Source organism: Trematomus bernacchii, unplaced genomic scaffold (assembly GCF_902827165.1).
Source record: "Trematomus bernacchii unplaced genomic scaffold, fTreBer1.1, whole genome shotgun sequence".
NCBI classification, from domain to species: Eukaryota; Metazoa; Chordata; class Actinopteri; order Perciformes; family Nototheniidae; genus Trematomus; species Trematomus bernacchii.
In genome coordinates this window covers 21,079,553-21,095,211 of record NW_022987739.1, presented here as the reverse complement: position 1 = coordinate 21,095,211, position 15,659 = coordinate 21,079,553, and the positions used below count along the sequence as shown (strand labels likewise).

The 15,659-nt window shown below is 41.5% G+C and overlaps 1 protein-coding gene across 2 annotated transcripts in view; it reads left to right on the top strand.

Moving 5' to 3' along the window:
* zc3h3 (zinc finger CCCH-type containing 3) overlaps positions 1 to 15,659 on the top strand; it is a 72,665-nt gene that overhangs the window by 35,106 nt on the left and 21,900 nt on the right. For both annotated transcript variants that reach the window (XM_034147749.1, XM_034147748.1), the window contains 2 exons: positions 4,974 to 5,127; positions 14,420 to 14,583. In XM_034147749.1, coding sequence (XP_034003640.1) covers positions 4,974 to 5,127; positions 14,420 to 14,583 — 318 coding nt within the window. The remainder of the gene's footprint in view (positions 1 to 4,973; positions 5,128 to 14,419; positions 14,584 to 15,659) is intronic.

Sequence of the window (15,659 nt, the reverse complement as noted above, 5' to 3'; positions counted from 1 at the left end):
TTAAGAGCGAAGGAGCAGTGGGAGTCAGAAGATGAGCCCCAGGGGACGGGAACATGGGCTGGCAGGGGGAACAGGCCCTGTCAATAATAAGATTTATTATCCATCGGGTCGTCACAGGGAGGGGGCAGATGGGGGACTGCTGTTCCCTGGAATTAGCCGTCAGGTATGGAGGGGGATCACTGGGGGATCCCTAAGAGGATGGAGGAAGTGCAGTGGCCTGTCAGTAGCCCCAGTCAGAGGGCTAAGGCTAGAGAGATATAGAACATGGAAGTATGAAAGCTCTGAAGTAGCAGCCAACTTTACTCAAAGTCTAGTCCATGCCACTTTAAATGAAGCTCAGTCATCTTAGGGATGGGAATCTAGTTAAACACTTCCAGATCCACTTATGTGATGGTACATCTGCCACTTTATGTTGAATAAGCAGCATCTACATTAGTGATCTGTCAAAAGTTTTGAGCGTATTCCTCAGTTGGACTAACAGAAGAGGATCAGACCTGATCTGTGTTACGGAGAGGATAAGGGCGGGAAAAAAACAATGATTTGGTTTACCCTTCTGACATTTGGTAATCTTTAGCAATGCAGATCGTGGTGGTTTTATTTGTATCTGCTTCCACCTTTATTACAACTGAGATTAATGTAAATGTACACAGGTCGTAAACAAAAAATCGATTCATTCATAAAATGTTAACCATTTATATTAAAGCAAATACAAATGGTGTATATCTAAAGATCCCTATATTCACAGGAAAACTGTGATCTGTGATGATTACAGTTGATCATTTAGAAAGTAATTTAAAGCTTCGCCTTTGTTTGAGCCCTAAAATTACATTTAAAGATCTGACTGAATGGGGTTCTTATCTTGTAAAGTTTCTGCGTTCTCAGATCATTAAAGATTATACCAACAAATATTATCATAAATAGGATGTTTATTCCTTCTGACATCTGTTGGTAGAATTTTGCAATGTCATATTTTAAGGGTGTCCATGTGGACGCACCAGTCCAGTCCAACCTTTTCTCTTCTGATATCAGCCAAAGCTGAACACCGATATTATACCAATGCTCTCTTTTTTTATAAAAATGTGTAGCTACCTCCTTGTACGAAATCGAAGGGTTCATGAAGAAAGGGAATGCTGCGATACTAAAAGCTGATACAAACACTAAGGAATATAGTAATTTAAGCTGAAACAATAAGTCAATTAAAGCTCAATCAACAGAAAACAATTGATTAATAAAAAGTAGTTTAGGCCGCTTTTTTAGGCGGTTTGTTGATCTTTTAAATGAATGTTAATATGTTCTGATTAGTGCATCCATAGACATGATTATCACAAACAAACTCACCCTTCTTGTATTGTATTGGTTGCCCATATCTTAGAAATGGATGTCTCACTACTTGATCCAAAAATGGCCAAAACTCTCTATGGATGTGACTCTGAGGCTAACAGGCACTCTACTTGCAGAAGGAGCGTAGTGTTCTGCGCGTGGCGACTAGAGTAGATTATCTGTGGATTCACAGCGGCGAGTCAGAAAGATGGATGGATGGCGTGCGAGCTGCATGCGTCTACAAACGGTGTCTTCGCCTCACAAGGCGCCACTTGGCTCGCTCCCCCCACATTGCAAGGCAGGCCACTGTCAAAGGTCTATTAAGGGAAGATTGAGACCCCAGGTGTATATGTGTGTGAGTGTGTGTGCTTACATGCTCATTGGTCATGGTCCTGTAGTGGAAGATTGAGACCCCATTGCTCCCAGAGCCACTCAAGCAACACAACCTGCAGTGGTTTACAATCAGAGCAACACCGTCCATCCATCCCTGCTGACACACACACACACGCACACTGAGGGAAACACACCAACAGTACAGCTCACTATAGATGTCATTAAACACAAGGTGGAACAGCTGTGTGACATCGTCATGGACATTGCGGGTGTCATGATGTTGGACCGAGGGGTTTTTAGAGGCAGATTGAGGTGCATGTTAGGTGGATGTTGGGGTGGGGGGAGGTTTGTGAGGGGGGTGTTTGAGCTTGCAGGGTGGGAATCGAGGCAACACCTTTGACAAGCCCTATTTGTCAAATGCCATGACGCCCAAATAACTCTGACTGCAATACGGATGGATTGTGGGAGAAAAAGTGACTACAAGCCAGGCAACTAATCCTGTACAAACCCCCCTCCCCCACCACCTTTACCCATATATTCTCTGTTGCTCTTGTGCTGTCTCTCTTTCTTTCATAACACAACATACAGTACACCCCTTTTCACCCACATAACTAGTAATATGGATGATATCAGTAACGGAACAAAAATACCGTTTGATATAACCATTGGCCTTGGGCTTTATGATCATCCCAGTTAATCATAGCCTGTCTCTTATATTTGGCCATCATTTCTATCAGCTTTGAAAACATTGTTGGAGTGCGGTAACATTGCTAAAAGGAACAATCAAAACAAAGCAAAACAACAAGTTAAGCCGTTGACTTCAAATGCAAAGTGAATATGCATAAAACATTGGTAATAATAGCCCCTAGCCCCCCTCCAGTGCATAATAAAGCAGATTGATCAAGGATGATGCCCTAAGAATGGCATCGTTGAAACACTTTTTTGAAGTTATTTTAGAGATTGATTGCCTTTGTGTTCTGTTTCTTATAAGTTTAGTAATCCCGCGGTTTGTTTAAAACACAAACTGATCGTCTGATAGCTCTTGTTCCTTGCTCTGTTTTTCTTTTAAGAATGATATTGTGTTCTCAGGTCCCAGATTGTTGATTTGCGGGTAATATATTATTGTACCCAATGAAATAATGATAAATCCTGCAGAGCCAAAGTAAATAATAATGTAATAATACATTCATTTGGAACGTGCAATACAATAAATAACAAAGTAATACACAAATAAAGAATGGGATAATACAAGATCATAACACAGGATTTTATTTTCAAAATAAAATTAGGTGTGTTTTGTTGAATGACCCTTCTACCCATTTAAATGTAAACTTGCCAGCCAATCAGAATGGTATAGCCATGGTATAACCTATCATTCTAACTCGATGTAAACCCTTCATACATACACATGTGTGTGCAGGAGCAAAGCCCAGTGTGTGTGTGTGTGTTCTAAACAGTGATTTGTTCAACAGTAAATGTTTGTCTGAGATGAATTTGCCAACTGATCCAGGGCTGCATCCTGGCTGACAAATGAAACGAGTGAGGGGGGGAGGAGGAAGAGTGAGGGGGCAGGAGTGGGGAGAGAAGCTGGAATGTGTAGAAGTGGAAATCGAATCATTTTATGGTTTGTCACCGCGACCCTCGTGGTCACGGTCTGTTATTGGACGCTAATTAAAACGGCAACAATCCTGACAATTGGCAATTAAAGACTTGTGAAAGAGGTGATAGGAAATGAGCTCCTCATCGGGTGCATAAACTCATTCTTAATCCCTCTTTCACACCTCTCTTCCCTCTGTCTTTTCTCTACTCATTAGGAAGACAGAGTGCTGTCACTGACCACCATAGTGAATGATTGGGGGAAGAGGTAGTACAGATAATTACATGCAAGTGTTTTTTTTGGGGGGGGTGGAATAATTTAAATGAATGCGGGGAGCAACTGATTCATGTTGCATTACGTTTTTTCAGGCTGTGGTAGTGGAAGGCTTTTTACATTTTCATGCAGCGACATGAGGCTTGTGGCAAATATAATTTCTAAAGGCTTTTTCGAAAACATTTTTTTTCACAAAGCTTTTTACCCAGGTTTGTAAAGCTTGGTGAGGAGTATATTTCTAGTTTACTACATCTTGGTACCATAGACTTTATAAAAGAAGTGGGTGTAGCCATGGTGATGTCACACATTAGTTTATTGACAACTGTTTTAAATCCATTACTTTTTTGGCCATCTTGATCTTTGTGTTTCGGAGCCACAAATGACAAGGCCAGGTTGCAATGCACATTTTAGTTAACGATAGATAGCTTACTTGGTAAGCGAGGTGCATCCAATGGTAATATTATTTTGAATGCTAATATTGATAAGCGGGAAAGCAAACTTCTCCTTTGGGTTTCTCTTGGCACAACTGGATAGCTAACAGTTCTATATAATCGGACTCTGATTTGTGTCAGTTTGGCCACTATGTCAGTTGGTAATACTATTGTTCACACAAAGATCATTTTTAAGAAGTGGGAACATTGTGATATCCCTTCAACGAAGTCAGATGCTTCACACAGGTCATGATAGGTATAGGAAAAGTTGATTTGTGGAATTTTTCATTTTCTTTAACCAAATCAGGATTTCAATTTTACAAAGGTTGTTATTATGCAATGAGTCATAGGAATATTGCTTACAGACGTTGTGGCAAATTCTGATTGGTTGAAGAAAAACGAGCTCACCTCAATTGAGTTATTTTGATCTTGTTCTCAACTTAATTTGTAATAGATACAAACCTCTACAATTACCCACAATGGGCTTACGAACTGATGTGAACAGGGACTTAGACGGCTCACAATGCAAATTCTGTTCTTTGTGCGAGTAAGTCACCCGGCATAGGACATCATAAAACAACATGATGGATACACAGCCAAAGAAAGAAAGAAATAAAAACACTTTGTCCTCTTCTTTTTTTTTTATTCCGATCTCTCTACACTTTCGCCTCTTCTCTGATGGATCTGTAAAATGATATAACGAATGAGACTTAAAGTGAGAAGGAGGGAGGGAGGCCAGGCAGGAGGGATGAAGGCAGCGAGGGAAGAGACAGAGCATATGATTTATTAGGCTCATAAAAATTCTGCCTTTGTTATTCCCTCTCATTTTTATCTGTGAAGCTTATTAAAGAGCACACCTGCCAGAGTCCTCAGAAAAACTTGTGCGAGCTTAATGCATTCATAAGATGTATATTTGTTCCCGCACTGACTGGATGTTAAACCATTTCTTTCATTTCTGTGTGCGATCAGATTTTAATTTGCAGACTTTCATACTGATCCGCCAATTTTGCTATTCCCAGGTCCCGCCTCCTCCTCTCACCGTAGCCCCGCCTCTACTCGGGTGTTCAGGACACGCTACAAGATGGTGACCCGCCCGGGCTCCGCCAGCACGGCACACACCCTCCACTACAACCCCGCCCTGTCTTGGAGAGCTAAGAGGATCCAGTCTGCCAGGTAATCCACATTCACAAAGACAAATACACACACACCTCCCGCAGGTCCGGGTTTAATGTGTCTCGGTGGCTAATATCCCTCAGTGCAGAGCAGCGCCCTGTCTTTAATGTCAGTGTCACGTGCGGCATGAGTGGAAGAGGTCGGGAATTTATGGCGCTCATTTTTACACAGTAGATAACCCAGAGAATAAACCATTTACACCAGCGTGCTCCTCACATTAATTTACACCAGAAGCGCCTTACACAGGAAGGATATAGAGGGAGGGCGGGTGGGTGGATCTGTTTCTTATGTCATTACAACTCCTATCTCCGCTTTCTCCCAACCCCCCTTCATTCATCTAACTTCCATCTCCCACAGCCCCTCTATTATTCTAGCATTCTCACACAAGGTTTAATCTACCAATGAGTCTCGAATACACAGTGAATAAAACATGTCAAATGGGCATGCAAGTAATGACTAACTTAATTTAAGGTTAGTCTTTATTATTCTTTTTTTCACAAATGTAATCCATAAATAAGATAATTTGTCCTCTAAAGCTCAACGTTGAGTTTTCAAATTGCTTGTAGTTTCTAAATCAAAAATACAAATTCATGCATTTTAAGATTAAATAAAATAAAACCCAAAAATCACAAATTTGAGACACTGGAAGAAAATGTGTAAAAGAAAATTGTGCACAATAAATTATTACAACACTAGCTTGTAAAAGAATCTGAAATCTCATATTTACTTGCATATTTAGTTGTGCATAAACTCACTTGCTGTGTAATATACCAGGTTGTGGTGATGATGTCCTTTCCGAGTAACCTTTCACGTTAAATGTGTTGGAGTGCTAGACAGAAGCGTAAGTTACATTACATTTCATTTAGCTGACGCTTTTATCCAAAGCGACTTACAATTAGTGCATTCAACCAAGAAGATACAAACTTGAAGAAAACAGAATCATATAAGTACATCAGGTTTCATAGAGCCAAACCATTTTAAGTGCTACTCAACTGGCTTTAGATAAGCCAGTCCTTTGTTAGTATATAAGTGCTTTGTTAGTATGCAAGTGCTTTTTATTTTGTTTTGCTTTTGTTTTTTTTTTTGTTTTTTTTTCATTTTATTGCTCAAAGTGGAGTCGAAAAAGATGAGTTTTCAGTCTGCGCCAGAAGATGTGTAAGCTTTCTGCTGTCCTGATGTCAATGGGGAGCTCATTCCATCATTTTGGAGCCATGATAGCAAACCGACGTGTTTTTGGTGATGGGAACTTGGGTCCCCCTCGCAGTGCGGGTGCAGCGAGCCGTTTGGCTGATGCAGAGCGGAGTGCACGTGCTGGGGTGTATGGTTTAACCATGTCCTGGATGTAGGAAGGGCCAGAACCATTCACAGCATGGTACGCAAGTACCAGTGTCTTGAAGTGGATTTTTAGCATTTACTGGAAGCCAGTGAAGGGAGCGGTGTGGTGTGCGAACATTTAGGAAGGTTGAAGACCAGACGAGCTGCTGCATTCTGGATGAGCTGCAGAGGTCGGATTGTAAGTGTTAAGTAGTGATGTCGTGATAGAAACCTATATTCATTTCATTTCATTTCAAACCTTTGAAATGAATATAGGTTTCTGTGCATGTAAATGGTCTGCAGGCTAAAATCCCAAAGTTCCCAGAGGGAGTGACATCACTACTTAACACTTACAATATAACACACTACAGGGAAATAAACCCCCCCAAAAAGCATAATAGGGCCCCTTTAAATCATCTTTATGAGGAGGTTATTATTGGGTGGAAAACGTTAAAGGTCACCTATCATGCTTTTAGGCAATAGCATAGGTCTCAGATATTTAAAAAAATATAAAAAACATGTCAATGAAGTGTTTTGCTCAAAATACCAAACAGATCACCCATTCTAGCCATGCCTCATACCTCTCTGTTTCAGCCCTGTTACTAAAGTGCTGATTCTGGGTATAAAGCTTTTTTTTTTTTTTAAAGAGGTGGCGGAGCTTATGCCTGCTCATGCGGGAGATTCTACAGGCAGATTGTCAGCTAAATGCTGCCGTGATTAAACGCCATATCATGTTCCAAACCACATCAAGGATTATTTCTGAACCAGTATGGAGCTCAAATGCTTTTTCTCTTGCGGGTTTACCACACGGTGAGTTCCTTTTTATTTCCTGCTTCTTCACACACATGCTTTCTCCAGTACAGCTTGGCTCTGAGTGTTAGCGATGCTTGATAATGTAAACAAAGACCATATTACTTTCAAAACAGTCGGGTATTGTTTCTGATAGCAACGTTTCTGATAGGGCCGTGGGTGTAAAGCCAGCCCACGTTTCAGATATTAGGTCATATCGGCAGCAAATCTGGATCAGCTCCATTGTTCCCCCGTTTTTAGAGATTTGCGCACGGCGGAAAAGAGAGGGTTGTATTTTCTGACACTTTGTGAGTTCCCTGACACCCCGGGGACATGATAGGTCCCCGTTAAGTAAAGGCCTTAGTCATAGCTTTGTCACTAAGAAAAGACGTGGTGTTGAGCTTGTTTTCTCCTTCAGTTGCAGGCTGTTTGATGTTTGCGATAGCTCAGGTTGTCCTGGTTGGTATTAGATGATCTGTTAATCTGTAGAGTAATAATAAGCATCCTGTAATAAAAATAACAGGATGCTCTTCCTGGAAACTGTATGTGGTATGACTACACTGTAACTGACACTCTGAAACACACACACGCATAAGAACTGAGTTCTGATAAACATGAAGCTGATTGTAATATAAAGGAATTGGAGCTGCTCTAAAACGTTATTGTGTCCGGTCTAGGAATTAACACAAAACAAATTGAGACGGCTCCTAAAACTACAAAACCTCAGCATATGTATCTGCTGTGTTTTCTTCTTAATTGGGCTGAAGTTACTCTTCTTTAGTCTTTTGGTTGTGTCTGTTGTGGAAGCCTGTTTATGAGTGAAGGAGTTTTGTGCTTGTTTTGTGTGTGTGTTGCTTCATTTGTGATATCCAGATTTGGTTAGACAGAGGGGCCCGGACTGTGGCCGGACTCAGCCTCTGGTGACTTATTACTATTCATTTAGCTGCTGCAGTAAATATTGATTCATCAAGGGATTTTCAATTTGAGCCCCGTGACATCTTGTGAAATATCACCAAGTGTGTAGAAGTGAGGAAAGAGATAGGGAGAGGAGGGGGACAGGTCGGGTCCCCAGGGATGGTGGATTACCCCCCTCACCCCCACCCATGCGCTCCTTTCTCATGCTTATCTATCTGTTTAACTCCAAAGACCCTCTACTTTTATCAGTTTGAAGCTATTGAGTGGAGCATGAGCTCATATTCTCTGCTCTTAACTACTGAGTGCTGCTCTTCATCTTTGGCCTATCAGACCCACTGATCCCTGTCCTCATACGTTCTCTGCTCTTATCTCTGTGCCTGTTCATAGCTGAAATCCACACCCGGGGCCACGCTTTAGGAACAAATTAATAAAAAACAGCCTTGCATGGTGGTGCAAGGGTTCCCAAATTCTGGCAGATATTTTAGGATTATTAACGCCAACTGAGAAAGCACTGGGGGCCTTTTTGTGCTTCAGTTTCTTCATTTAGCAGGCCCTATCTCCCCTACACTCCCTGCCTGAAACGCCTCCATTGGACTCCTTTGTCTACTTCTGCGACATAGTGACATCAGTACATAACACTCACGCTTCTATTGGCTAGTGCTCTAACTGTCTGATTGGGCAAGTTTATTTGTACAACACTTTCCAATTACAGAAGCTATACAAACTGCTAAAAAAAAAAAAATGTTTTTCGTTAAACATTTAAAAGCACACATTTAAAGACGTATAGAATATTGATAAATTCAATCAAACATTGAGATAAAAAATACCTTCACTAACACCACAATTAATCATTTACCATTCCAAAGGAAGAGATGTTTCCCTACCCAGCATGCCATGCTCTTACCTGTTTCCATCCATAACAAGCGTAGCCGGTGATTTAGTGCCGGACGGTCGTTTAAAGGGGCGAGGGAATCGTCTGCAGTATTTCAACCCAAGCCACCAGAAAATAGATATAATCTCAACATTAACTCCATTAATAGTAACAGGAGTTGAATTAAGAAAGCCGTAAAGCATGCACACTGACAGATAAATTACAGCCCAACCCTCCCCCTTATCCCTCTCGAACCCTCCCTATTTTTTCTCCCTCGTCGTCTATTCTCTTATTTTCTATACCCGTGCGTTTGCTCTGTTGCTTTCTTTTTGTTTTCTGTCTTTTTATTCGTTATTTTATTGTCAAACACAAATCAACTTTTTTTTTAATCCAAATTTCTTGGCTTCTACTTGCGTCTTTTTCTAACTTGTTTAAGCCCCTAACATGGCAGGACCCCCAAATAAGTAGACAACTTTTGACTGTATATATCTTCACACACACATACACACACGGTCCAGGCGCTCATCTCCTTTAGTGCTTCAGTATCGATCAGTACAGGATGTAAGAGACTGGGCAATAAAGTGAAGCAGCGCTCCTTCTTCTTCACTTCTCTCCTCCTTTTCCCCGCATTCACTCCCTCATTCATCCCCTTTTATACCCCAATTCATTCATTTACTCATTACTTATCACATTAGTCATCTATCCGTCACCTACAGCCGAATGTTGTGATCTTCCTCGGCTGCTGTTCACACTGTAATCCACACCAACACTCTTTAGGCTGCTTTGTAATGTGTTACCCACCATAAGAGAGGATTTTGCTCATTACATCGGCTCTCTTTAAGTTGGATTTGATAGGATCGTGATTGCGTAACGACATCGCTTTGGTTTCCTTTAAGTGCCCGAAGAATAGCAGCAGTCCTTACTGTTGGAATTAGCCAGATGACTGTTTTTGCTGTGCTCTGTTTCAAGGGTAACTGTTTCCCAATATGAGCTTACTAATGCTTGGGTTGCAGACAAATAGACAAGGGCAGCATTATTCGGAGCAGTCGCGCGACCCTCCAAATTCTTCCCTGTCACTAAAACAAAAGTCGGATCATTCATCAACAGCGGCGGTAGTGCTGAATTGCGCTCTCCTTTATCCGTGCATCGCATGGTCAGAGCAGTGCGCAAACACGCACACAACCACCTTTAGTATACGCATGCAGACTAGTCACAGGGGAGTTTCTGCATGCCCTTGCACCCTCCTTCATTTCTTCCTTTTCTCAACATTTTTACCTTTTTTTTTCTTTTTGGAGAGTCAATGTTCTTTTGTACCGCAACCTTTTATTTATTCATTTGATCGTTTATTTGACAGGGACAATGCACAGTAATGAACACTGAAAACATTAAAAAGTATCAAGCGTAACAGTGCCAGATTTAGCTTTGAGCTAATTTCCATCCGCAGTCCCTCACATGAAACATTTAAGAAGATTATATTTTACAAACATTGTAAAAACAAAATACATGATATGCAAAAAGTGCAAAAGAGCAAGAGCAGCATACACAAGTATTTATGACATGGTAATAAAATATAGCAGCTACGACATATAAAGTGCAAGAGAAGATACAAGAGCTACCTAAAGTGCAAGAGGAGAGACCCCTGTGTTAAAGTGCATTTAGCGGTGATTGCACGTCTGTTTGTTTCTCATCCATTCTTTGAGTTGACCTTTAAAGGTAGGGTAGGTAAGTTTGAGAAACCAGCTCGAGTGCGCTAGAATTTGAAAATACACGACCGGAGAAAATCTGCCACTTCCTTACAGAGCCCCTCCTCCAACACACACGAACGCGCACATGACCAATGAGTGCACGAGATAAGTTTGTGCACAGATGGAAGGCTGACAGGCAGGTAGGCCATCCAGTTATTTTAGCCGGGCCGGCTAAAATGATTGGTCGTGCTTTTTACAGTACTACGGCTTCCACAGATGATATTTTTTTATGGATTTTTTGTCAAAGCACTTAAGATATTCATTGCTATCGGGATGTTAAGAGCATTCCATGGAATATAACAAAAAGTGTATCTCGAGCCGGTTTCTCAAACTTACCTACCCCACCTTTAAAACTATTGAGAGTGGGACAATCCCGTATCTCAGTAGGGAGGCTATTCCACAATGAGCTGCCTTTAATGGAGAGGACATTTTGTCCAAAAGTGGTCCGTCTGTGGTGGACTTCACAGTCTCCTCTGGTTTCTGACCTAGTGCAGCGTCCAGTGTGCTTTTTTGTGGATGAATTCCCCTAAGGGGGGGGGGGGGGGGCAGTACATGTAAACATTTAGAAATAAAACACATACTTTTAAAAGACTTAAAATTGTCAAAACTCAAGAAATGGTGTTTATCAAGGATGGTACAGTGGTGGTATGAATAAGGCTTTCTGTCAAACACCTTGATAGCCCTCTTGTACAGCTGTTCTATGGGTTTCAGGTTTGTGGCACAAGCAAACGACCAGTTTGTAAAACAGTATTCAATGTGGGATAGAATCATACAGTGGAGGTATGACTTTGCAGCATTGACAGTTAAGAAAGGTCTAATTTACCTCAAGTCATTGTCTTTGTCTCACAACACAACTAAGTGAATGTGAAATACAGATGTGGTTGAAAGCAATTTGAATGGCAAGACATTTGATTTATCATCATTCGCCAAGTAAAGTCTTTCTTTGGAACTTTTCATACTGTAGTTTCACCTTCAACTAACTACTCTGTTTTGTTTCATCGTAATGTGAGGGTCAATGACTTATGGTTAGAGCATAAGGCATTTAAAGATGCAGCTTGGCGCTACAAAGGAAGCAATAGTCTTTTAGATCAATTGATAATTAACTTGATTTCGCCAAGGCCAGATGTCCAATTTTGCAATGTTATCGAAAGTGTCAAAAAATACATTGAGTATCTGTCCTTTGAATGGGATCCACTCCAACATTGAATCGATTCTTCCATGGCTAAGGCAACACCTATTCACCAAATGTGATGAAAATCGGGCCAATAGTTTATAAGGGAAAAAGTCAAACACCTTGTTTTGGCGGCAGACTGAACCTTACAGTAAATTGACCTTAAAAATAAAACCAAGAGCTATAAGAGGCTAATAACGGTTGCTAGTTTCACATGGGCTCATCACAGCAAGTGAAACATTTGACTTACGCCTACATTTTGTGATTGTATCTTTATAAATACTGATGAGTGCAGCTTTAAATAGTCAAGCAAGTTGTATGATAAATGTGATACTCAGGCCTTGTAGCAGGAAAATAGACATCCCCATTGAAGTGGTCCTTGGTTGTCAGCTGAGGAGGATTTGTGCATCAGATGGGCCTGGCGGGTATCTGATAACAGATATTCCTCCAGGGGTCAAGGGCATCACTGGGAACAGGCCAAGGAGAGTCAGGAGACAGATAAAAACACCTGCTCTATTTTAAAGGGTATTCTGCTCTCTGTTTATTTTCTTCTACCTTCTCTCGCTTTGTAATTAGACAGATTACCCTATTGTAAAGGCAATGTGCTCCCACAGAGGCTGTTTGCACTAATATTGCTCTGCCTGCGGGGGTAACTCATTCACATGGCTGTATGTACAGTTTCGCAAAAGTCTGAGAACTTAATTTGTGAAGAAATTAGCTTCAGACAAATAAAGAAAAACACTGATATGTTCGTGGTTGGTTCAACTGTGCTTACTGCCTTCTGCAATGAAGTTCTCTTGTCAGTCTGTCCTCTTGTTTCTGTCAGCAGCATTTGGAAGAACTACTTGCCTCATTGTTTGAGCAAATGTCGACATAAGTCGGAAGATCGACTTCACAAATGAAATGAAACCATTCATGGAGCATGTAAATGCACCTTTGTTCTTAGCAAAGGTCTGCTCTATAGGAAATATATCTCCCTTTTAACTGATGCTCCATATATAGAGAAACAAAACTTTTAATTATTGCACTATGCACACAATATGAACCATCGTGGGGTTTTTTTGGCCCAGAACCCTAACCCTATCTGATGCTGCTTGAAAAATTGTAAGAGCTATGTCGTGTTTTTCCTCACTAAAAAATCAAATAAACTGCACTTTGTCCGAGAACAGCACTTTGAGCGGAATGTTATCTGGTAATTCAGTTAACATTTAATGTGTGAGCCTTTCATCAAACAATCTCTATGATGTTTGGACTCTCACAGTGAGAAAGCATCCTAACAGACTGGTTGTTACACCCCCCCCCAACATCACTTTAGACCTGTGTCAGGGTTAAGCGACGTCTGTGTTAACCGTTCATGTCATATCCCCATTAACCTCCATTGTGGCTCTCGAGGCCACCCGGTCCTTGTTTAAGCCTCCCTTGGTGGCAGTCAGCGCTCCAACATTAGCCTCCATTACAGCTCCCCTGGCTGCAGTTGCCCTGTGTAGGGCAGCCACTGATCTTGTATCAGTGAAACTGAGTGTCTGTGCCGCTGAGTTATGGCGCGCGGTCAGGTAGAGCGTGTTACGTGAACGCATCTTATAGTTGATATTGGCTCAGTTTTCTTCTTATTTGCAGCAGTGCAGCAGCTCTCCGCCGGCTGCAGCGCGTTAAGCTTCCGTGTCAGTTGTTTTGTGCGCGGCGTGCATTCGGGGTAACCCTCTCTTTTCTCTGTAATGGGAGGCATGAACTCTCGCTCTAAACCCATTTCCAGCCCATCTGAAATACGGCAGCAAATTACCTCCAGCGGCACCCTGCACACCAGCCCCAATCCGCCCCAAATAGAAGTGACAGGACAGCGCAATTTATCGCCATAACCCCTGCACCGCCCCACCGCCCAGAAGCCCCACACACACTGCCGGCTCGCACGTACGCAAGTCTACTGAGTGACTTCTGAATGCGGGAGCATGCGAGTGTGGAGGCCTGTGATTGTGTGTACTGTACATACTGTAGCAGGAGTGTGTTGTGATACCATGTGTGTGCGTGTGTGGTCTCTTCGCTCCAGTGTAGGGGCCAACCTCGCTGCTCTGGCCCCCTGCCCTGCCTATTATCTCATTGATTTCCTCCTCTCCTCTTTTCAATTCTCTCCATTTCCACACTGCCGTCCTTTCCATTAGAGGAGCAATTTAACAGAGTGCTGTGACATGGGAGAGAGAGAGAAAGGGAGGGAGGGAGGGAGGGAGGGGAGACTGGAGGATGGGAAACATAAAGTGAGGCGGGGAGATATAGGGGAAGAGCTAAGAGAAGACAGGCAAAAGAGGGCTGGAACTGAGGGAGTGGATGGTATCCTCCCACCTCAGAGTAACGGATAATTATATGAACCATTGCAATAAAACAGAATAATCCTTTAAATGAATACATAACTTTCAGGGTATTTTCCAAATGTTTTTCTTATCTCTAATTTCATCTTTCTTTCTGTTTTTCTTCCTCTGTCCCTTGTCCTTTCAGGAGTTTCCTACAGAATAGAATGCGAGCCCCCCACGACAGACAATCGTCACCCAACCAGCACTGGAGAGGAAGCAGCATGTGCTGGATTCGTGGTTCCCTGTACCGGGTGTCAGCCAATAAGCTGTCCCGCACCGTGGGATCCAACATGTCCATCAACCGAACAGGTACTATCACTGTCACTATAATGGTCATTGACAAAAGTGATGACAGATTTCATGCAGTCCCACAATTTACTTCATGTGCCACTGACATCTCTCCTCATTCCACGATGATAATTACACGACTCTGATCATTTATAGCTCACATATACATTTAGATACTCCTTGAAAGAAACATATTTAATCTGCAAATCAAGTTTGTACAGAGCCCCAAACATACAGGGTGGATTTTCTCTGAAATCCTTTTGTGTCCTGCAAAACCCATTGTATCCTCTTTGATACATAAATGTATATATTGGGATGGGATGCATATATTATATTGTTATATATTATGTAGTATACATACCACAGTGTGTGTGAGGGTACCATCAGCTGTGCTTGGCTTAAGTATGATGTTTTCTGAATGTTTTTTTTTCTTTTCTTTAAAAACTGTGTTGTCATTTATTGGCTACACCATTTAATTTCAGTTTAATATAACTAACACAATGTGTGAAAAGGCATTCTCAATGTATTATTTATTCTCGCAGTGTACTGAAGTCTAGGAACATTTTAATCTGGTAATATACAGTATGTAAAATGTGTCTTAAAAAGCACACCAAATCAAGGGGTTCTGAGCTTATTAATATTAGTTGTTTCAAACACATCAATTTGAAGTTTGTTTGATTTTATTTTTTGCCAATACTTTATACTACCCGGTACGATACCAACTCTTGTCCTTTTTTTCTTTTACAAATTCCTTAATTCCTAACCCTTACCTTAACCCCCTACATTCATTCCTTCTTTAATTTAACAAAACATCTTGAATATCCGCTACACACAAGCAGCTAGACAAGAACATTGCCTGGACAAAACGCAACATCACTTTGGCCAAAATCTAAATCTAAATCAAGCCAACACAAGTATGAACTGGTCCTGTAATTAATACCAGCGTTAAAGAGTGCTACAGACAGACACATTTAAGTCGTTACCAAAAATGTACCGAGGTTTGATACCCAGCCCTATTCTGGACATGGGTTTAAGTAGAGCAAGTGTGTGTGTGTGTTTGTGTGTGTGTGCACCCGAGGTGATAAAGGAGTGTTTAT